General features: G+C 40.3%; 1 protein-coding gene across 1 annotated transcript in view; it reads left to right on the top strand.

The window, feature by feature from the left end:
• The window catches only part of ZNF407 (zinc finger protein 407), a 626,800-nt gene extending 603,422 nt beyond the window's left edge, over positions 1–23,378 (top strand). The window contains exon 9 of the mRNA XM_088475920.1: positions 20,200–23,378. Within this exon, the coding sequence (XP_088332046.1) occupies positions 20,200–21,506 (1,307 nt within the window). The 3' untranslated portion in view covers positions 21,507–23,378. The remainder of the gene's footprint in view (positions 1–20,199) is intronic.
• The last annotated feature ends 495 nt before the right edge of the window (positions 23,379–23,873 follow it).

Here is a 23,873-nt window from a genome sequence, read left to right as displayed (position 1 = left end):
CTTTCTACCTAAAAGGAGCTCCCATAGTCCCCACAGTTGACTGATATTGCCAGTAAATAAAGTGGATGGCTGAGATTGTACCCTCCATACTGCCCAGTCTATAATAATATCAGGTTACTTTATGAATAATTAACTATACAAAAATATTTTAATGGCTTTTGCTAGCTACAACTTCCGCAATGTACTGTATGGTGGTCATTTGAATGCTGTGTGTACTGTGTGGCGGTCACTGGGATGCTGTGTGTACTGTATGACAATAACTGGGATGTTGTGCATTTTATATCGTGGTCACTGGGACTGTATGGGGATCACTTGGATACTTTATGTACAGGGGTGCTCTGTGTACTGTTTGGCAGTGACTGAGATGCTCTGTATATTGAACAAGGACTGCAGGAGTATAGTTTAGGCATCTCTACCGCCAACATCACCAATATATCATTTTACAATTTTATTGGTAGGGTCCCTCACAAGTTAGTTGCCCTAGGGCCCCATATATCTTAATCCCCGAACGTTGTGCAAAAAGTTTGATAGACAAATAATTATTATACATTTGTGCATATTACTTACGTCATTTCAAAGGTAAATAAACCTAATTTTTCCTTCCTTCCTTAAGAAAAGGCATGGTCCATTATATATAAGGTTTGCGAATAATGTTAGTCCACAGCAACTCAGTTGAGCTAACATATTTATTAATAGAGCGCCAATTTGTTCTCATAAGGAGGATGACAGTCTATACACAATGTTTATATATGACACAAATGCATTTGGGTAATGAGGCCAAACTTATCTATAGGAACAAAGAGGGATGTGAAAACTAAACCTAGAACTAAGACACAGGGGCCTATTCATCATCACTTATTTTCACATAGTTTTGTAAAAAATAAGTGTCAGGGCACCAGCGGGGAGGGGGGGCGCGCACCAGACACCCGCGGGGGGTGGGGGTGGGAGGGGGTCCTGCATCGGACACCCACGGGGAGGGGGGGGGAGGGCCACATTAGACACCCATGGGGAGGGGGCGGTGGCCAGATCGAATACCAGAGGACGCGGAGTTAGACAGAGGGGAATAGAGAGGGGGGCAGACATGCAGCAGTGAGAAAATCCTTGTATATACCTCAGCTGCAGGGGACAAGTATCACTTTTCCGAAAAGCTGACTGCAAATGCATTTTTTCGGAAGTGATACTTTTGTTATTGAGGCATGATGAATGCCTCCAAAACAGTTTTTTTTAACTCGCAGCGAGTTTAAAGCACAATTATCACTAGTGATAATTATGTCATGATAAATAGACCCCTCTGTGTGGAATAGATACAAGTTTATTCACACAGATCTAAATATCTGTGAAGAGAAAGCAAGAGGTATGGTTAACTTTACTTTATATATCAAACGCAGAGCATTTGAATGTGCTGGCATCTAACTATTCCCATAGGCAGCCCTAGACTTGGAGTTTATGTACTATATGTACAATCATGCATAATGTCAGAAACCGATATTCTTATGTTGTAGTAGCATGTGTCTTTTTTATGTAGATGCTCATTCTCTCACAGTGCATATTAGAAAAGCAGCGTGCAGCTGCTCCATAATGTATTGGAAGAACACAACTATGAAACAGTGGTATACTGGCTAGGGTATACTGGAAATGGGTAAACATTGGCTGGCTGTAAAACAGTAAGGAACCATAGATTATTATTTTTAAAAAATTGAGTGGTGGATGGATGCAGCACAAAAAGTACTGAATACTTGCCTACTCTTCTTAAATTTCAAGGAGACTCCCTAAGTTGGGGGTTTTGCCAGGATCCTTGGGGAATAGACAAATCTACCATATTCTGTCCACTTCTGTAGTGAAGTGGATGGGACTGTGATGATGGGATTTGCTACTTGTGTCCTCATGCAACTCTCCCAGCATAATGCCTTGAATTGGGACATTACACAAAAATGGGTGGTGCTGCAATGACTCACCTTCCAGCTGAATCACCCCTTCCTGGAGGACAGTAGCAAAAAGTAAGTATGAAGGACAAATAGTCTGGTACCAGTAAAGCTCTTTTTGTGTGATGTTACTTTTTTTCCTGTATTATTTTCTTGATGTGTGTCATACTAAAGGGGCCTATCCATTACCCGACTTTGTGAACAATCCGACCAAAACCAGGAGATTTTGGTCACATTGTTCACAAAGTCGGGTAATGGATAGCCAGCAAGGACCAGCGATGCGCGTTACATGCTGGGTCCTTGCCGTCCCCGACTGTCTACTGAACATGCCCGTCAACTTGACGTCGCTCAGCAGGTTTGGCATGTTCAGGGATAGGAGGTCCGGCTCCTGCACTGAATGATGTTCAGTGAACACCGTTCAGTGCAGGTACCGCACCTCGGCGACTTGAAGGTCTGAACACTAGACGTTCAGTCTTTCAGGTCGCCTAGTGGATAGGCCCCTTAAGGCATGCTGTTGTGTCTTTCATGCTTCCAAACATTTATTTGAATTGTAAGAACCTAATCTGCATGCCTGATTGAAAAAAGGAGACCCACTTTTAGGTAAGATATAAAATTACAAAGATTGTAACTACAGTATTTAGGGAGTGGCAGAAGGGGTTCTTGAAAAATACAAGAATTCATACATGGAGGATTATTTCCGGCTTATTACGGTAATAAGTAATTTTTGCCATACATGCAAAGTTTAACAAAAACAATATCTAGCGCTCCCAAATGTAGCAGCTTCCTATTAGTGTAGTCAGTAAACTGGCTACATAAAGCAATAAAGTATGAAAATAGAAGCGCTTGTAAATGATCTGTTAACCTTGAAAAAGTCTAAGTACGAAACACGTTGGTGACCAGTTTTGTGGACATTTGGATTATCCCCCCCACCCCTGACGTCATACCCCAGCGGGCGCAATTCCAGGGCACGAGCTGCACTCAGCCGGAGAGCGCTCGTACAGCAGCGGGATTAGCGCCGGGACACGGCTGAAGCGGGACCCACCGAACGGCTCACTGACTAAAGGTCTGAAGTTAGAGCCAGAAGAGGATCCGGGGCTGAGAATCACGAAGTGCGGCAACATAGGGAAAGGTAGGGTTAGCGGTTGCTAGCTATTCCAGCGTGCTGCTTTATCGGGGATGCCATCCTGTTAACACCATCATTTTTCACAAGAGAGCTTTTTAAACATCAGTGTCTGTCTATACATGTTGATTGTTGGTGTATGTTATTTAACATTGGTCCTCAGTTATTATTTAAACATTCATTCATTAATCATTTATCATTTAATACTTTATAACAGATCATTTACAAGCGCTTCTATTTTCATACTTCATACATGCAAAGTGCCATATATGATTATTGAGTAAAGGTTCAGTCTGTGAAAAAGATTGTACTTTGGGTGAATCCAAGACATCCGGGCAAATTTGAGTGTTGATAGGAGATGTTAGATGGACTGAGCTATTTAGAATGGTAAGTGCCAGATTTTTAGTCTATCTATCCTTTTCCTGGAACAAGAAAATGCCTCCGCTCTCCAGCACACAGATGTAGTTGTTACTTATTTCACATCCAGTGTTTTGTCTTTAGTGGCTCTGCTCACCACTTCTCCAATTCTGCTTCAAGTAGATTGCCAGACTCTATTGGAGGTCTGGGAGATTGCCCAATGTCTTGGGAGTTGGTGAGTATGGATGTCGCATATGATTTTAGGCAGATGTGAAAAATGCTACAAAGTAAGAATGTTTTCAAAAATAGAAGTGTTAACAGTTTATTTTGATCAATTAACAAATTTGCAAAATGAATGAGCAGAAGATAAATCTATATCTATATAATATCTGTATATTTGATGTGACCACCCTTTGCCTTCAAAACAACATCAATTCTTTTAGGTAGACTTGCAAAAAGTCAGGGATTTTCTAGGATTATAGTCAGGTGTTTGATTAACCAATCATACCAAACAGGTGTTTGTTGTCAGAAGATAATGATAATGATCATCATATTCATATGTAGGTTGAAATACAGTCATTAACTGAAACTGAAACAGCTGTGTAGGAGGCTTAAAACTGGGTGAGGAACAGCCAAAGTTTGCTACAAAGGTGAGGTTGTGGTCATAAGTTGTAGTCACATGTCATACACCATGGCAAGACTGAGCACAGCAACAAGACACAAGGTAGTTATACTGCATCAGCAAGGTCTCTTCCAGGCAAAGATTTCAAAGCAGACTGGGGTTTCAAGATGTGCTGTTCAAGCTATTTTGAAGAAGCACAAAGAAACTGACAACGTTGAGGACAGTAGACACAGTGGTCGGCCAAGGAAACTTAGTGCTTCAGATGAAAGACACATCATGCTTATTTCCCTTCGAAATCAGAAGATGTCCAGCAGTGCCATCAGCTCAGTGTTTAGCCTCAGTATTATACCATAGGGCAGTGGTTCCCAAACTGTGTGCCGCGGCACCCTGGGGTGCCTTGGGACACTTGCAGGGGTGCCTCAAGTTGGTGGACCAGCACCAAATCAAATTATTTATGGTCAATGTAATGTAAATATGTGGACAAATAGAAGCAAAAACCTGTCACCCACTACATAAATGAACCTAAGGATGACAGATAAGAACAATTTACTTCACTTTACTACTTCACTAAATTTTTTTCAGAATTTCTCAATAACAAACTTTTGGCTTAGGGGTGCCGTAAAAACAGTTCTGATGCCCTAGGGCGCCGCAAATCAAAAAAGTTTGGGAACCACTGCCATAGGGTATTAGTCCCGCAACAGCCTCGAGGGCTGGTATGGTCTTGGCTAGATGCGGCCGTGGAGCAGCTTTGAGAGCTGAGATGACTTGGCTGGCTGTGGCCTGTCACCAATAAGATGTGGTGTGGCCTTTGGGCCGTGCAACAGCCTGGAGGGCTGGAAGTGCCTTGGCTGGCTGTGGCCTGTGGGCCTGAAGATGAGATGTGGCCTTTGGGCCCTGTAGCAGCCTTGAGGGCTGGAAGTGCTTTCACTGGCTGTAGCCTGTGGGCCTTTAAGATGAGATGCGGCCTTTGGGCCGTGTAGCAGCCTTGAGGGCTGGAAGTTCTGTAACTGAAGACGCTGTAGTGCGGCCTGTGCCACCGGGTTGACACTAGCAGCTGACACTGAGTGCAGCCTGTGCCGCCGGGTTGACACAAGTGTGAGCACGCTGACTTGTGTACTGAGGACGCTGGAGTGTGGCCTATGCCTCCGGGTTGACACAAGCAGCTGACGCTGGAGTGCAGCCCGTGCCGCCGGGTTGATACAAGCGCGAGTATACTGGTCTGTATACTGAGGGCACTGGAGCGCGGACCATGCCGCCTGGTTGACACAAACAGTAGGTAGATGGCATGCGACCCGTGCCGCTCAGATGACACAAACAGCAGGTATACAGGACAGACAGGAGGGCTGGATACTCGACTGGATTACAGGAGACAATGCCAGAACAGGAAACACGTGAAACGCTATCGCCACCATTGGGGCAGTGTTCACAGCAGAAGGACATGGATGCAGGAGCCAATCCGGATTGACCCCAGAATGATGGACAGGAGGTAGGAGGAGTTTCAGCAAACGCTCGCCCAGCGTTCACTTTGCACAGCATTCGCAGTGCGTCAGCTTGTGGCAGGAACCAGTGGGACCCAGATTGGGTTCTTACATAAACTCAAATAATGTAAGCATGAAAGACTCTACAGCATGCCTTAGTATGACACACATCAAAAAAGTAATACAGGAAAAAGTATCCTCACACAAAATCTAAATGAAAGAACTTTACTGGTACCAGACTTTTTGTCTTAATAATACAGTCCTCTGGGAAAGGGAGATTCAGCTGGAAGGTGTGTCATTGTAGCACCACCCATTTTTGTGTAATGTTCCAATTCATGGCATTATGCTGGGAGAGCGGCATGAGGACACAAGTAGCAACTTCCATCATCAGAGGAGAGATCTTGCTGATGCAGTATAACTACCTTGTGTCTTGTTGCTGTGCTCAGTCTTGCCATGGTGTATGACCTGTGACATGAAACTGTCTTCCACAACCTCACCTAGATATAGAGGGAAGAGCTAAAAGCAAGTCAACTCCCTCTCCATCTGTTATGAACTCATGCCACTAAAACCATTTGACTAATGCAGATGAAGCTGTGGTTGAATATGGAATTCCCAACATCTCCATCTCAAAGGTATACTGAACCTTGGCTATGATCGTACTGAGAGATCCACCTCATTGTCTTGAAGAAAAGTAACTTCAGACTGGAGGTCATCGTGGGCCATAAGCAGTTTATGAGACGCTATTATTTACTACATCTTAACTTCCAGATGGTCCATGTAGTCATGGATCCCTGTAACCTCTGTACTAAGCAATTGAATAGACAACTTCATTTCTGATGGTAGATCTGCCTGAAAGCCAGTAAACATCTGGAACATAATTTGCACTGTTAGACTCTTTTAGAGGCCCAGGACAGAAGGGGTAAGCATCCCCTGGGAGACAGCTGTAGCATACATAAATGTGAAACCAGTGTTGGTGGCATTATGGGAAGTAGGTTTGGGGACTGGTGTGGGTGGGAAACGTATAGAATTAGGGAGCCTCATCTGCTTTTTCTAAGTCATGATAGCAATTCATGTAAAGCAAAAGAGCTTACAAAATGGAGCGTAGAAAGAACTTGTTGGAGTGGGGGGTCGGTAGTGTGGAAAGTATACAGAGAGCCACAAACAATAGTGGAACTATGTGGGTGGTAGTACAATAAGTCACAGGTGGAACTGCATAATCACTTTACGAAGCAGGTATATAATGGAACTGCCATCCATAGGCCAGGAAAATGTCATGGATTTACAGACCCATAGTAGGTGGACAGGGAGGATCACAAATATATTACAGGATGAGAGCTGTTAGGCTGAGAAGGCTAGGAATCATGACCAGCTACTGGCTGTAACACAAGGGCAAGCAGAGGTGATATGATTCAATGTCTGCTGCTTACCACTGCCATCAGATGCTGGCATTCCTGATGCGGATTCTAAAAGAGAAGCCCCTGGACACTAGGTGGACAGGCAGACCATCCTTAGGGAGCAATATTTGATGCCCACTTTCAACCAGTCACTTCACCCAGGCTGAATATACTGGTGGGTGCATTGCTCCATAGAAGCCATCGGGCAGCAGGACTCAAGGGACCCATATGGGAGGGTATAGTTGCACTCGGACCCGGGAAGCTCTGTAGGTGGTATCATGCATGGTTGGGGACATGCATTCCATTCTGTAGGTGGACCATTAGTAGTAGCAACCAGAGAGGGGAGTGTAGTCGATTTCCATTGAGCTGTTGTCATACATTTAGCCGTTTTCAAAATGTGTTTAATTAACTTATGTTGAGCGCGTGCAGTACTCGGGATAGGGCGAGAAAGAAGGGTATATAAAGGAGTATTTGGAATTTGAATACGAACTACATCCCTAATCAATTTGTGAATATCTAGCCAATATTTTTGAACATGAGGGCACGACCACCAACTATGCAGCAGGGTTCCCAGTCGTCCGCACAGTCTCCAACAAAGTTCAGAGGAAGTAGGATATATTGAATATAAATGATTAGGAACTAAGGGGCTAATTCAGCAGTGCACAGCTGAACGCAGATTCCTGATAACCGGGAATCTGCGCATGCGCAGGACCCATTTTGCGAGTGTGCAGAATGGGTCCTGCTAACACGCACGCTAGCCCTTGAATGCCTCTGCCTGATTGATAGGCAGAGGCATTTAAGGGACGGTGTGGGGGCGGGTGCCATTCCTGGAAACGGGGGCATATCCACCCCGTTTTCCGGGAGTGGCCAGCCGAGGATCTGCGTTGATCAACACAGTATCCTGGGCTCGCAAGCCGGCCAGCCTGAGTAAGTTGAGGCTTACTCAGCTGGCCGGCCGACCGGCGCCATCCACCATAGCGACCACCGATGGTCGTGATGGTGATCCCAGCACTGCGACCTCCATCACAGTGCTGGGATCACAAATGCAGCAGGTGGTGTCATACACCACCTGCTGCATTTGCATTATTGCAAGGACGCAATTGCAAAGCTGCCTTCGTGCAGCTTTGCAGTTGCTTTTCTTGCTGAATCAGGGCCTAAGTACTACCGATAATATAGTTTATAAGAATTTTCTTTCATTCAGATTGAACTTTTAGCAATTTTGGTTCTAATACCTGGCCACTCCTCGGGGGTCCATAGCTTTTGTTCTTATAGACACATGTTGACACTTTTGTGTAATTTTTTTCCTGACACAAAAAATAGGTAGAGGGATCACTTCCATGTCTTCCTGGTCATACAGACCTGATTTCCCTAGGGAATTCAGCCAAATGCTCAACAGGCTGGGGCCTGGTCACATTATGACAGGAAACCCCACTCAGCAGTTTTCCCTTTTATAGTGTGACTTGGTGCTGGTTGTGGCTTTTGCTGGGGGACTCCACACTTTCTGTCCACCTGTAGTTGATGTAACTAGGCTATAAATTCTAGTGCATGTATCAAATCTGTTAGGCAATAAAATGCAATTCATCATAATTAAGTTAGTGATGAATGGTGTTTATAATATGCTTTAAACGTATCTTTATCTTATTTGCACTTTTTCTTATATTTATGTCTTGCCTCATGTCTATGTCCTTATGTCTGCCCAACCGTCACTTCGCCATCTTATACCTCCCAACTTTGGAATAATGGAAATCTTGACAGGGGACATAACCATGACACTATAGGGGCATGGGGATACTTTTTCAGTGCTAGGCGCTCCTTAGTCCCATCTACAATACAGTACTTCCTTACCTCCCAAAATTTCCACCTGCAGAACAAAGTTGGACAGAGCCCTCAAATCAACCCTGTTCCAACTAAATCAAGACATTTAGGGGGTATGCCCACTTACATGAAGGCCCATCTGTTTCCTCACTTTTATATGAGCACATCCATGTCTCTCCAGCCACTTTGCCTAATATTTCCCTTTATCTTTATCTCCACAATTTCTCTTGTGTCTACTGCATTCCCTGTCTAGTGTTTTAATGTTTACATTTTGACTCCATTAGTGCTTTGCCTATTTGACTTCTGAATTTCTATACTAGCCCTATGCCCCCTAGTCTGTGCCATACCTTGTTGGATTCTCATTACCTCTTCTCTACCCTATATTGTTATCTCCCTGCTAATCTCATCACTTGTCCACTACATAGCTTTTGTTTATCTCCTGCCTCCTTGTATCTCCTTAGTGCTGCCTTCCTTTTCTTATTCCAGCACCCACTCATTGTGCTCTTCATTACATTATCTTGAGGAAGACAATACTATGATAGTCCAAGTCTACATCTATTCAACATAGACTACATTTACATTCTCCTCACTTCTGGGACCTGTGTGCAGTGATGTCATTGCACATGTGAAAATCCTGTATGCTCTCCAACTGCTGGGATAATGTAGTAAGAAAGCAAGGACAAGGAGCTGCCTAAATGATGAGTAGGTGCAGCACAAAATAATTTGTGCGGGTGGGGGCAAAAATAAACAATAAAATGAACAAAGATAAATAGCACCCAATGATGGAGGAATGCCTGGCAATGTGGTGTGGCAGTGTAACTGTGCTCATGGCCAGATCTCTTATCCTTATAACACTACTGGATCCAATATTAACTTAATATACAAGTTCCAATTGGGTCCAGAATGTACCAAATCTTATGTGCTGAGTGATCTACCAGACTGCAAAAAAAAAAATCTTCAGAAGTAACAATAATATTTGTAAAAAGTATTTTATTCTTTTTAAAAAAAAATACATGTAAAAACTAAAAAGTACTAGCACCTCACAAACCTTCCTCCCAAGCATGATGAATACACATCATATATGTTTTGTATGACACGCACTCTGGGCCATGAGACCATAAATAAATAAATCTAGCAATTTTTAGCGTATATATTTTTAGCATGCGCCTGCATATACATATGGATGGCCGGCTCTCTTTGTCTATGAAATGGGCATTCCTAGGTGTTCCTTGTGAGCACATGCAAGATATCCATTTAGCGGAAGTGTTGTGAGCATGTAGCCATACTTCTGTGCTATGAGTCCAGCAGAAGACGAAGGATCTGTTTCTGACAGATCTTTTGCTTGGGGTAGGTGTAAGTGCCGATTCTAATGATGATGTTAATATTGGAAAAACAGTGGATGATGAGACTATACGCATGAAGTGGTGTGAATACTTAGCATAAGGCCACAGACCCTATCTGTAATACACCTGTTCAATTAATATTAACAGTCATTTCCAGAGCAGCCAAAATTGGCCTCCAAATTGTGTCTTCACAACCCAAAACCCTCCTATTTGTCCCATCTTAGAAATGCTGCACATTGGTGCCCATTATGGAAAAATCTTACATTTCCAAATTGTTTCTAGGCCCAATAAGTATGTCAGGCCTTGTATAAGTACTGTTGTTTGTTATTACAATGCTGCGCAAACTAGGGGATTAAATATTGGTGCAAAAGTGCATACACACGTAACGATTTTTTGAACGATTTTACTATAATGACGTCGTTATCGTTTAATCATTGAAAAAATCGTTCAGTTTCTGAGTTATAACGATGAACGATTATCGTTCATGCGCGTTCCCGTTTGTAGTTTGTAGTTCATTCTGACTGACCAACTGAACGATTTTTATTAAGGGAAGTTACAAAAATCGTTTGTAGTTCAAAAAATCGTTCATTACACTTTAAAAAAATCTGACAGAAAATCGTTGGTAACAAAATCGTTACGTGTGTATGCACCTTTACTGGGGTTACACTATGGGGAAAATACTGAAAAAGTTTGTTCTCCCTTTTTTCTTTCAGTTTTTATCCATCTAAGCCCCATATAATAAACCATATGCATTATATTCCAATGCAAAGCTCTATCTCTCCAGATATAACCTATAAAACTTACTGTACACTAGAAATGAAAAACATTTTCCTTGTTAAACTGTCGTCTCGCCAAAACATAGAATGGATCTGGTCACGGGGTTGAAAAACTTTCCAGATATGAAGGTGTTACGTACCACACTTGTTGAAGTAGGGGCTTAAAATAAATCCAATTAGGGGGCTTTTCACAGTTTAAATGAGTGATACATTAGAGTTCTGCAGGTGAATTGGTCAGTACATACTGTATAATTACCTAAAAGAAAAACAATCATGGATATGTAAATATACTGGATGGACAGGAGCATAACATATTTTCATTTATCCACTTGAGTACTGTATCTTGTACGTATTTGTGTCTCCTTAAATGTTGTAAGGCTAATTGACTTGTGCTGGTCCTTTGACAATGAGTGTCAAGCTTATTTCTTTCTGAGGATTAGAAAATTTGTACCCAAAGAGACTGTGAAAAGTCCCTGTAGTCTTGTCCTTGAAGTTAGATGGGACTGGTTACTGTGCTGATGTTTTTGTTAGCAGTTACCAGCAGAGTCTTGGCAGCAAGTGACCTCTGCTAGAGAGCTCAAAACATTTTCAATTTACAGGCTCAAATATTTATGCTGTCTTTGGATTTCATCCTTTTGAAAAGGTCGACCCCGTAGAAATTTGCCACAAGAAAGAAATTCGGCCCCTTTGACGGACATGACCAGCTTAATAGCACAATGCTCCTGACGAGCACACTGCATATGATTTCATATTAATATTTATAGAATAAACACACACTGCTTTAAGTGTACACAGGCATCTGCTGTCATTTGGCTCTGAGCAGATGTTAGACCTCTGAAATCTTAGCTGATAATTAAATACTAACAGTTAGTGTTTTACCCCAGCTGCAGGTTCTGTTTACTGTAAATTTGATTTTAATGGCGCCTTTGTGCTGTTTTTAAGTAGCTTTTTTGCATTTGACAGTAACAACAGAGTGGGGTGCAATGTAGACAATACTCCTACAAAAAGTATTAGAGGGTTTGGTTATTTTTATTATTGAAAGATTTTTTGGGTGATAATACATTTTTACAAATCATTCAATTTAGCTATGTACAGTAACGTTGTCACATGATAAGGTTTCAGATCTGATCAAGTTTAGTTTTGTTTGATAAACACCTTTTTCAGGTACAGGTATTTTGCTACATAAATAGTTCTTGATCACTTATAAAATGGTGCAGTTACTTTATTTTACATCTTTGGCTACTTGGATTCTTTTTGTTAAAATTCCATTATAGCCAAAAGTATTTTTATTGTTTTCCTGTGTAAAGTTTGCAAGTTTCCTCATCATTTACATGCATCTGCCGTAATGTTTCCAATTGAGTTATCTCCTCTCGCATAGTTACAATAACATTTTAAGAGTTTATCAGTTTACCTAAACTGCTGCATAAAAAAATCCCCACTCCTCACTGCCCTAATCCAGCAGAGATTCAGTAATCTGACTAAATATATTTCCAAGAGAGAAATGCAAGTCTAGGTATATTCCAGACCTGCACTGTACAGGCTGCAGGGTCTGATTATGTAAAGCTTGCGCAGTGTGTAGGCCTAGGCAATGTTTGGTCTGCAATTTGCATACTTTTTCTGTATTTAATAATTAAACTAGTTGGTTCAAAATGACATTTGTCGTAGGCGGATCACACTGTTAGAAATATGAAATAATCAAAAAGGAAAGGTTGTACTGTCAGCCATTATTTATATATCCCAGCACCGTTTGTCACGGCTTTACACAGTGACCCAGCTACCCTACAGAACTTGAAAGAGGACCTGTCACTTTTGAAGAAATGATTTGACATAATTTCACATTAAAAGTTGCACAGCTTTGCGGATTTATTTTTATATTTATTTTGGCTAGAAAAACTGTTTTGATTAGAAGTTCCTGAAGTGAAATGAGACGGCTTCCTGCAGGAGCGTGTGTCACGAAGAGCTAGCCACACTGACACTAAAAATCAACCCCATATCACCCTTCCTGAGGTAACTTCTTTTGATCAATAATTCAGAATATTGAGTTCTCTCCTTACCTAAAATAGGGAATACTGTATGCAGCTTACAGCATTCAACAAAGCTGATTTTCTGTGTGACTATCATTGCTGTGCATCATGGAAACACAGCTGTATTTGTGTGTACACTTGTGCAGGGTATTATACAACCAAATAAGTTATAACTGACAAAGCAGGTTTTTTCTCTATGCATGACCGTATATCGTTTTACGCTAGAAGTGCGCTTTCTATATTATAAGGACATAATGCTGCATCGCCCTCTTACAGAGCAGAAATAAAGAGCTGTTTAATTTATGGTCCTTAAAATGCTTGTCCAGAACACTCATTTCCAGTCAGATTAGAGACGGGAAGGTTAACAGAGTAGTAGACTTTCCTCCAAGATTAAGCTTTTCTTTTAAAATCAAGCCCCTTTAATGTCATATTTATCTGCTATGCGATGCATGAAATCTACTTTCTGTTTTAGGACAGCGAGCGACTCCTGACCTCTTTAGTGCAGACACAATGTGACCTTTCTTCTGTCACTAGTTTCTTCTCCTGAAAATTCCATGAATTTTTATTACAAGTCACTTTTTTTTTTTAAACTAAGCTGAAGCTTCAACAAATTGCTTGACACAGATGAGATGAAGTTGGTGAAGTAGTGTTAGGTAAGTTTTACAACCAGCATGTGTGCTGCAGAATAGTACAACGTCAGTGCCCTACAATGTCATACACCACTAGCTGCTGAGCCTACTATTGGATAAATACATCATTTTATGGAACATTGATTGTTCTATAAACCCAATGGAGTATTATGCTCTATGATCAAACCATTTAGATTGTGTGTAGAGCACAGAAAATGCCATATTCAGGATGGTACTAAAAGTGCCATTTGTGTATTTTATGGATGTCATTACAAGGGAAACCTCTCTCTGTAGACCCTGTTTACTGCAAAATTTTTTAGCATGTAATGACATTTTTCATTCACAACGTATGCCTTCGAGAGAGGGGGGCCCTTGTTTTATTTGTTTCATTCGCATTTACTGCACAAATTCTGTACATTTTAATTAAATGTGCGCTTAACAAAAGCATAAAGTATTTATTCCGTAAATTCTGTCTTAGGGGAAGAAAAATAATGACAGTGAATAAAGAACAACACACAGCGTTGCCAGGTACACGCTACTCTCCCCCTTCTACATAAACCAAAAAAATGAACCAGAGTTTTAAAGAGAAAAGGGGGGGAGAGATATTAAACTGCAGTTTAATTTCATTCAACCTGGCACAATATGCTTGAGCCATATTTAGGAAGAGATGGAAAGAAAATGCAAATTTGAACTTCATGTTTAAAAATCATGACATTTGTAGGTGAGGGCGAGGAGGGTTAAAATATTCACTAAAGACTATAGTTGATAAATAACAGTTCTGCAAAAGAGACAGATTTCTTGGAAGGGAACCAGCTCTCTGTTCTTTGCATCCCTCGAAATGAAACACCTCTTTAGTAGTTGGTCTGAATTAAAACTGTCGCTTCACAATCACTTAGAGCTCAAGAGAAACACAGAACTTTAGTTTCAGGACAATTACCATAAATCTGTCTATACCAAGTGAGGTTGTGCCATCCCGTCAATGTGACAAGACAGTGTTTCCCTGTACAAATCTCTAGGATTTTATTTAATTGTTTTGGGGTTTTTTATTTCATGTGTGTAACCTGCATATCACTCATATGCTCAAAAGTCTTAAAACCAGGATTTAACATTACGATCTATTGCAGAAAAATTAATTATAATGTGTTTGTAAATTTCTAAATGTCTCTGTCTTTCTGTCAATATGATGCTGTCTGGTTTCTGTAGCATCTCCAGTGCAGTAACAATTATACTGCTACAAAGCAAACATCTCTGTACCCCTGTGCGCTATAGGATGGATAGGAAGTGGTTACGGTTATTTAAGTTTGTTGAAAATTGTTGCAAATTGTTCACGTTTGTGAGGTCTCTTTTTATGGCATAGAATGGAGCATTAGGACCTACACAGCTCACAAGTATACTTACCAACTTTGCTGCCCCCTCCGGGAGGGGGCAGCCAGGTCGGCACAGAGAGGGCGTGGCAGCCGGAGAGGTGGGCAGTGTAGGGGTTGCAGTGGCACAATTGCGTCATCGTGGCCCCGCCCCCGCTATACAGTGCAGAGAAAACAGGCATTGTATAATGGGTGATGAGGCTATAATGGCGCACTCCAGCGGAAATCGCGTCATCGGACCCCCTGGCCCGCCCACTAGCCATTTCGAAAGAGTAGGCAGGTATAGTTATTTAAATCTATACATTTCCCTTCATGGGGTGAAACTAAAATGCCGCTTCCTTCTCACAGACCTGGAGCAGGGCACTACACTGTGATGTTACTGTGCAGCACCCGGCTCTCTGTCACTGAGGATGAGCCGGCAGTGCGGGGAGAGTCTCTGAGGGGAGCCCGTCATCTCCAGGAGTGCAGGGAAGCAACCAGAATGCTGAAACTGGGGCCGTGCCCCTTCCTAGTGTGGCCACAACCCCATGTTCCTGAGATGTGGCGTGGCGGTCTGGTAGTCCTTGTCTGACCGCCTTACCATATCACTGAAGTAGATGAAAGTGGGTGGGGTAAGTGCAGTCCGTCCTATATATTAAACCTATACATCCCATTTGTTGGATGATAATACGACTCCTACTCTACATGTATCGGAGTACACTTGTCTGTTACTATTCTCTTTAGTATCCTTTTTTTATATAGCGCATACATATTGTGCAATGAGCCAGGTGTCATTCTTAGTAGCTGTTATTTCATGGAGATGTCACTGCCACAAAAACAAAAACAGTATTTTGCCAAGTTTTTATTTATGTCCTGTTACTTTGTGATTGTTTTACACAATTATGCAAAGTGCAATTTCTAGTTTACCTTCCATTGATTCCATTACAGGCTTCATAATAACATTGCAGCTAAGATGGAAACTTGTAGTATAGACTTTCTTTTAAATGACACTTGGAACCTTTTCACTTTTCAGCATTAATTCAGTTGTCATTGAAGATTCTTCAGTGGGCAAATCCTATGCAATCTGATTGAGGCTGTTCTGGTTTATAGAAGCAATTTTTCAAAGCAATACTGACAGCACTTGGAGTTATTAAATTGCTGAATCAAAAGATGGACCTGCAATCACATTTATGAACTGTGATGGAATAGCTCGGGCTGCGCGAAGCCGAGGTTAAGATGTTGGAGTAGTTAAGCTTCATCACACCCCTCGGTGACAGGAGTATTTACCCACGTAGTTTACTTTAATGGCCTGGCAGTAGCTTAACTCATCTTCAGATTCAAATAGATTAAGTAAGTAAGTAAGCTGTTCAGAATAGGATAATTATTGGAGCTGCTAGATAAGAAGTAGGTAATGCTGCACCCAGGAGATACTATGCACATCGCACTGCAGCTACTGACTCTTACATGACATTATTGGTATAAAATGTCAGATAATAACTCTGCATTATAGATCGTTATTGATACTACTTACTATTTTTGAACAATTTTACCTTATATATTCATTAATTTAATAACATACCTTTACAGTATTTGGTGAAATAAATTCCCACTCTCTGGGAGTAAGAAATGATTAGTGATTCATTATAGGGAGAAATATTGGGACAATTGTCTTTTTCCTGTAGTGTCTGACTATGTGTAACCACTAGATAATATGAGGCAGGCAATTCTTAAATCAATGAGCATTTTCATTCACTCGTTTTACCAGCTGTAGCTACGTAAAGGGTCTTTTTGGACATGTATTTATTTACATACTGTCATTTGAATGTAAAAATTATGAGATATCAGACTTTAAAAGTAGTTTCCTTTTTAATAAACGCTTGTTTTTTAAATGTCAAAGACTTCAGCAGCTGCACAATGCCAAAAGTAACCTGTCATTGCTGGATAAATAGCAATAATTAAAGATGTGAATGACATTTTCAGGATCCTTGTAGAGCAAGTCCAGCAGGGATAAAGCACAGCTTGAGTTGCTTTTATTTGGGCTGTTTTAATCGGAATGACTGGGGAACAATACTAAGAAGAGCGGGGTGCAACTGCTCCAGACTCTAAGCCTTCTATGGTTTTTTTGATGATCTCTTGGGGAGACCTTCTTTTTCGAAATTCCCATATTACTTATATTGGAATATAAAAGGTGTTACTTTAAATATTGTCCTTATTATTTTTACTACAGTACTTGCACACCTTTGGATAACTTCTGGTATTTGGGGATTGCATGTGCCATGTTCTCAGCTGGAGGAGAGGAGAGAGCTGTCAGCCATAGCAGAGTTAGCACACTGCAGATGTTGCTTTTGGGGCAGGGCTACAGTCAGGTAGTGATGGGAAGCCATCGGGGGAACCCAGGTGTTACTGAAACAAATGCCCCCAAATAGCAGGGGTTGTCCAGAGGTGAGCAACATTTTATATTGGCAAATAGGATTTTTCATATAGCTTACTCAAAATGAATACTTTAGCTTGGCATTATGGGTTTCATTATTATTATATATAATAATTGAGGATGGCTCTAATGCACAGGGGGAGTTAGCAGCGCCCGCCCACCCCTCCCCCCACCCCACTGCACTGAACAGCTCCCACCACTGGAGACAGAAGCATGATAGCTGAGAGTACTGTAGAACCTGCTACAAGGTAAGTGTAACAGATGGGAAGAAGCATGGGCGGACTGTGATCCTTATAAGACATGCCTTAAACTGCTAGTATTACTATTACATATTTATATTATCTACATTACTCTTTTCTATTGTTTTCATGGTAACTTTTTTCTTTTAATACTAAAACTTGGCACTTCTGTTTGGGCACATGGAATACAGAGAATGTTTAATCTTGACTTACGGCTTTGCAAATCCAAGCAGATCATTCTATTGTCGCAGTCCTGAGTGAGCCTATGGTCCCGCAGTATGGCTGTGAGAATTAAGACTACGGGATCGCAGTTGCAGGGTGTGACACGCCCCTGAAATGATTGTGACATGTCTGCGTTCTTTACCGCCACTCCCCGTTACCTCCCCCAAATGTTCTCTGACTGTCAATCACACTGCGAGTAAATATTCGCTGCAAGTAACTAAGGTAATGGTCCTTGATGCATGCGCATTGCGACTTAGATGCACGCACAGTTTACTGATAAATGCTCAACTCCATAAACATCGGAATAGTGTACGATGCTGAATCTGGCCCATATTACGTGCAGTTACTAATTGATAAATTTAACAGAGTAAAATAAAAAGTATGTAAGTTTAATGCTATTTTTCACCTACTGATTCAGTGAAACGTTAATCTTGTCCAGCTGTGTATTTGCACACCACCTTAGACTTCATCCACATGGGGAGATATATATATATATATAAGTGAGAAATAATTCAGATTCAGTAGCTCACCAACACCACCTAGCTTCAGTGATATTCAATTGCTGGCGATGTCTGTGAAGCATCGGTTCTTTGTAAACACCAACATCACTAATTTTCCCTCAAACCCCATAGAGTAGCGCAGGGAAAGGTAAGGTACTGTAGTCTACCATGATCTGGGCAGCTGGACATCACAGGAGGTGCTTACGCCCATAGACTATTCATTCTGTGAAATGTGAACTTACAAATACAATGTGATATGGCAGATTTCTCAGGATGACAATACAAAGAATAATATGGTGACTGCATCACTGGAACACTGCGTCTGATGCAATTTTATACATGCAAGATTGCATTATGACTTTGCTCTTTATAACTAATACTTTCTCATTCACATGTAACAGTTACACAGCTCTTAAACATGTAGATTCAAAGCTGACGGTAACATACTATGACACTACCACATGTTTGGAACAGACATAAAGAGCATAGAACGGAAATAGAATGTGTCTGTATATATAGAGTTGACATGCCAAGTATATGATTGAGCTACCCAAAAATAATACCTGATGAGAAACCACCCATTTTCCGGTGTCTTCTGTCAGACCATTTGGCTTATTCCTTTTATCATACTTGTAATATTTTTCCACTCTCACCTGCTCCAGAACGAGACGCAAATTGCCATTGGAAAATACTGATACCACAGTGCGTGCCACTGCAGTACAAGCTCTGCCAAAAATTAATTCAACAGCGTTGTGCCAGACTCATTGTATAATATTACCTAGGAACTGTTTAATGCTTTGAAAATGTTAATTTTCCTCTGCCTTTTCCCCTGACAGCCACTCACAGAGCTCCGTTGGCCAGAAAGATAGAAATGAAAAAAATTGGTTATAACATCTGCTTTGATTCGTGTACCTGTTACAAGTAACAGGAATTGCAGCTTGCTATACTGCAATATGGTTTCACAGGCTAGGTAACATTTAATCAGCTGCTCATTAGTACAAATGCTCTATAGTTGTAAAAACAATAATACAAGTATGCTTTAAATGAAGTTATGCATTGGCTAGCCTATCCATAAATTTTACAAATAATTGTAATAATCAATTTGACAAACTACCATAATCATTTGTATGTCATTTATTGAAAGTGTCATTTATTCCTGTACAATAATTAGTAATCGCTCAATTTTCTGATTTTGTAGTATGCTGTATTTTTTTTTGTTTGTTTGGGATTTTTATTCAACTTTTTCATTATTAATTAGCATGCTATAATTTAATTTTATAGAAATATATTTTGCCTGCAACTATTGTGCTATGTGCATAACAAGAAAATGTCTGATTGGCACAACCTTTATGGCATTAACGCAACCTCTATGGCATTAGCGCAGATTTTTTATCGTTGCCATATGGATTCCCATGTACTGCACAATGTGAGATTAGGGCATAACCCTAACAAGGATACATATTTTATTACTAGCAGTTTTTAATTTACTAACATTTGTGCGTATACCTGTGTGTGTGTGTGTGTGTGTGTGTGTATGTATATATATATATATATATATACATTATATATATATATATATACACAAATTTAGTAAATTAAAAACTGCTATATATATATATATATATATATATATACAGTGTGTGTATGTATATATATATATATATATATATATATAGAAATCACAGGGGCTCTGCACTCACCATAATAACCAATAATAATAAACATAATAAACAGTGGTGTTTTGGTTCATGAATTGATCAATGCATTGGTTATTATGGTGAGTGCAGAGCCCCTGTGATTTCTGTTTAAACAATGTGGTCACATACCATGTTGCACCCCAAAACTAGGAATGGTGAGTGCCGTGGATTAGTGCTTTTTCCTTTTTTTTAATATATATATGTTTTAATCTCCTTTTAGAATGTAATTTGTGTTTAGTGTATGTGTTTTGATAGTTATCTGTAATTTATTCATTTTATTTTTATAGGTATTGTTTCAAAATCTTTTGAATGTCGACTGAAAGGACAAGGTGCAAACTTTGTGGAAACTGATAGCCCATTCACTGCATCTGCAATTTCAGAGCCACCTTCTGCTAAAGAAAATATCCGAAGCACCAGAAAACCACCCCAATCAACTGAACATGTGCAACAGGTCATTATCATTCAGGGATTTTCTGATGAATATGATGGTAATTTTACTATTGATACTTCTGTGGAGGAGACTGCAGCCGCTACCCTCCAGACCTTGGCTATGGCTGGTCAGGTAGCAAGAGTGGTGCACATCACTGAAGATGGTCAAGTCATAGCTACTGAACAAGCTGCTCACATGGGCAGCATCATTCCTGGGGAAATTCTCGGCGAGCAGTTATCAGAAGGAACAACACAAGTTGTGGTAGTTGAAGGATCTATGGAAGAAACAGATGTTGCTGAATCGGTTGCTATAGAGACTGTAACTGACTCCAGTGGTAATGTTGTCCAGCAAGTGATGGCACAGCATATTTTAGATAGATCGCAGAATGTGCACACATCGGATTCCTCTTCTGCTCTAGATGCCCTGCTTTGTGCTGTAACTGAGCTGGGAAATGCAGGAGATGCAGCAGATAGACAACATAATCAAGCAAACCCAGCAATAGAAGAGTCATTGGTCAGGATGACAAGTGATGAGGAATGTATTGAGACCAATGGAGGAGAAATACAGATGTTTCATGAAGATCAGCAAGGAATTGTTAGACAGGTCGTGCATTCTTCAGGTTTTGTCACTTCCCAGGAATCTGCATTCAAAAAGATGGTCCAAGGCGTCCTGCAGTTTGCAGTTTGTGACTCAGCTGCTGCTGATCAGCTGATTAAAGAGGGGGTCACTCAAGTCATTGTGAATGATGAGGGCACTGTGCACATGGTCTCCAGAGAAGGACCTCGTTTCATAATGCACAACACAGAAAGCCATACACTAAGCCTACCTGAGCAACAAATGAGCTTAGTTGAGTGTGATGATGGGGAAATTTCACAAATCATTGTCACTGAAGAGTTAGCCAGGGCCATGGTTCAAAATGCCAATGACAGTTTTGAGGAAGGCACGACACATTACATTGTGACTGAACTGCAAGGAGAGAAAGAATCCAACATCTACTCACATACAGTAATAGAAACAGAGGAGTCTGCAGGCATCATGCATGCTGAAACCATTGTGGATGCACAGATGACTGTAGATGACTCATCGGAAGAGGTAAACGGCTTAGTGGTCTACACAGAGTGCAGTTCTGAAGACACAGCTGTCAGGCCAAATACACAGCAATGAGACCATCCTGATTCATAAAACCACTACATAAAACTGCTAATGAGACTCATATAGTGATTTATATACAATATTATATTTTTTCTCGCTTTTACATATAAAAGTGGTTTTAACTCTTTCATTGCAGCAAAACCTTAAAATAGAATTTGCGAACAAAAAGAAAAATATGCCATGAACTCTTCACAGAAAACAATCACTAGCTGAACAATAATCTAATAGTGTCTGAGCAATTACATTGGTAAGCAGTGTTATAGCACTGCCAGGGGCTACTCTTCATTACTATACAACATTATTTCTGCAATATCATTTAAAAGTTGTGAAAACTGTCATGTTTTAATACCACCTTGGAGGTTTGTTCCTGTACTTGGAACATTGCATTTCTGTTAACTTCTATATCTTCAGAGCTTCTACTGATATTATGTAGTGATTTGCTTATTGGTGCAAAGCTGTTGGTAAGTATGGATGCCGGAAAGTAGAGCTATCCCTGCACAGTCCGCTGCTAATGGTTCTGAAAACCTGTAGAGTCTTCAGCATTTTGAGGGAATAAATCATTAGGTACACAAGGGCGTTCCATAAATCTACTTGGGCCGCGTAGGGCAAAATACAGCTCCTATTTAATTTTGCACTTGTGATATCTAAAGCCACTTTGACTATGTTAGATATTAATGGGGGGGTGTTTATTTTTTGGCAGTGTTGGCAAAGTACAGTTGGAATGCCACGGCAATGTTCGGAATGCCCATTAGTTTACGACCACCGACATTGCCAATGGTCTGTTCTTCATAGAACTGTGTAGGAATATTAGTGATATTGGGCTACTATAATTCTCGGGAATGGGCACATTCAAACATTATGACCCCTCATCCCCGAAAATTTAATTCCTTTTCACCCTCTGGGGCATTTTCTAAAGTGCAGTAATGATAGCACTGTACATTTACCAGTCACAGCACCAGGATTGCTCTGGTATTTGTTCCGGCATGTGCAACAGCCATTTGTCTAAAATAATCAAACCTTAAATGTATTGGGAGAAATTATATAACTGCAACATGTCACATTCCATTTGTTTTTTTATGGACACCTGCAATATTTTTTTTATTACGGCCTCTATAATATTTATCAGTAGATACTGCTCACACTTTCCTAACACCCATTGATTTCATCCATTCTAAGGAATGTTGCAACTAATTTACATTACTGGGGACACTAACTGACTACGTAGCACGTTTGTTCCCGCTTCATGTGCTACCACTGCACAACAGTCAAATATTTAAATTTGCGAAAAGGCAAATATTCAGCGACCTGAAATTTAAATGTATAAAATTGGTAGTGAATTATCACTTTTCTACTTGCTTTCTTTGTAAGTCATGGTAGGATGGAAAGGAGAATATAAATTTATAGCTACATTAAATTGGTGTGCTGAATATTTTTTTATTGCAGTTAAGTTCTAATAGAGAAAAGGGATAATCCATAATGAAAACTTGTCAGGAGTTAGATCAGTCAGGAGGTAAATTAAGAGTAATACCCAATTGAAATCCAGCTTTGCAATCACCGCTACTACAGAGTCCACTATTGTTAAAGTATCTATTCTGTACTATATATTTTTTTAATCCTTATTGTTTGAACCAACAAGATTGCACAGATGGGCAGACTCATTACAGTTGTTCTTGCAGTTAATTGGGATAACCTGGGCAATATGCTTTAGTTGGTATACAACCTGCTTTTAGCATTATATATATAATTTGCACTTCAAATTGCTGTTATTACTCTTGTATAAGGATATGATGCTTTGTTGGATAATTTAATATTCATAAAATGTCCTTATGGAATATTTCTATTTTTTTCAGTCTGTCTCCATTGTGTTTTTCCAAATAAAACCAATTTCAAATGTCTTATTGGTTTTTGTATTTTTTTTCTATATACAGTATTTTAATGTTGAAATTCTTTAAATTGCAGAATTATGTAAACCTAATTTAACCTGTAGTCCATGAAAATAATCACCTGTTTGACAATATTTGATCTAGTATATAAATTGGGGGTGTGAAGATTGTACTGTTGTAGAAGACACATTTCAGAGTTTACATGTAATAGTTGATGTTGATTAATTCACCCATTTTGGTTTATAGTTGAAATATATACGTGGACTGGCACCTTTTTTTCGGAAGAGTTTCCATCTTTAGTGGGTTGAACATATGCAGTCTTCTACATATTCCTGGCCTCATTGCCGCTTCATCTGTTCATTGTCAATGTGTTGATTTGACTAGTGTAAAATGTTATTCTAATCCAATAACTTTGAGTATGTCACATGGTGTTGGTGGTCCGATGTGTGAAAAGGATTGCCTACAGCCAGCTCACTGAAAATGGAAACTTGGCAGA

Source organism: Taudactylus pleione, unplaced genomic scaffold (assembly GCF_031769625.1).
Source record: "Taudactylus pleione unplaced genomic scaffold, aTauple2 ptg000179l, whole genome shotgun sequence".
Lineage (NCBI taxonomy): Eukaryota > Metazoa > Chordata > Amphibia > Anura > Myobatrachidae > Taudactylus > Taudactylus pleione.
The sequence above is the reverse complement of the archived record's forward strand: the minus strand, read 5'-3'. Positions and strand labels throughout refer to the sequence as shown.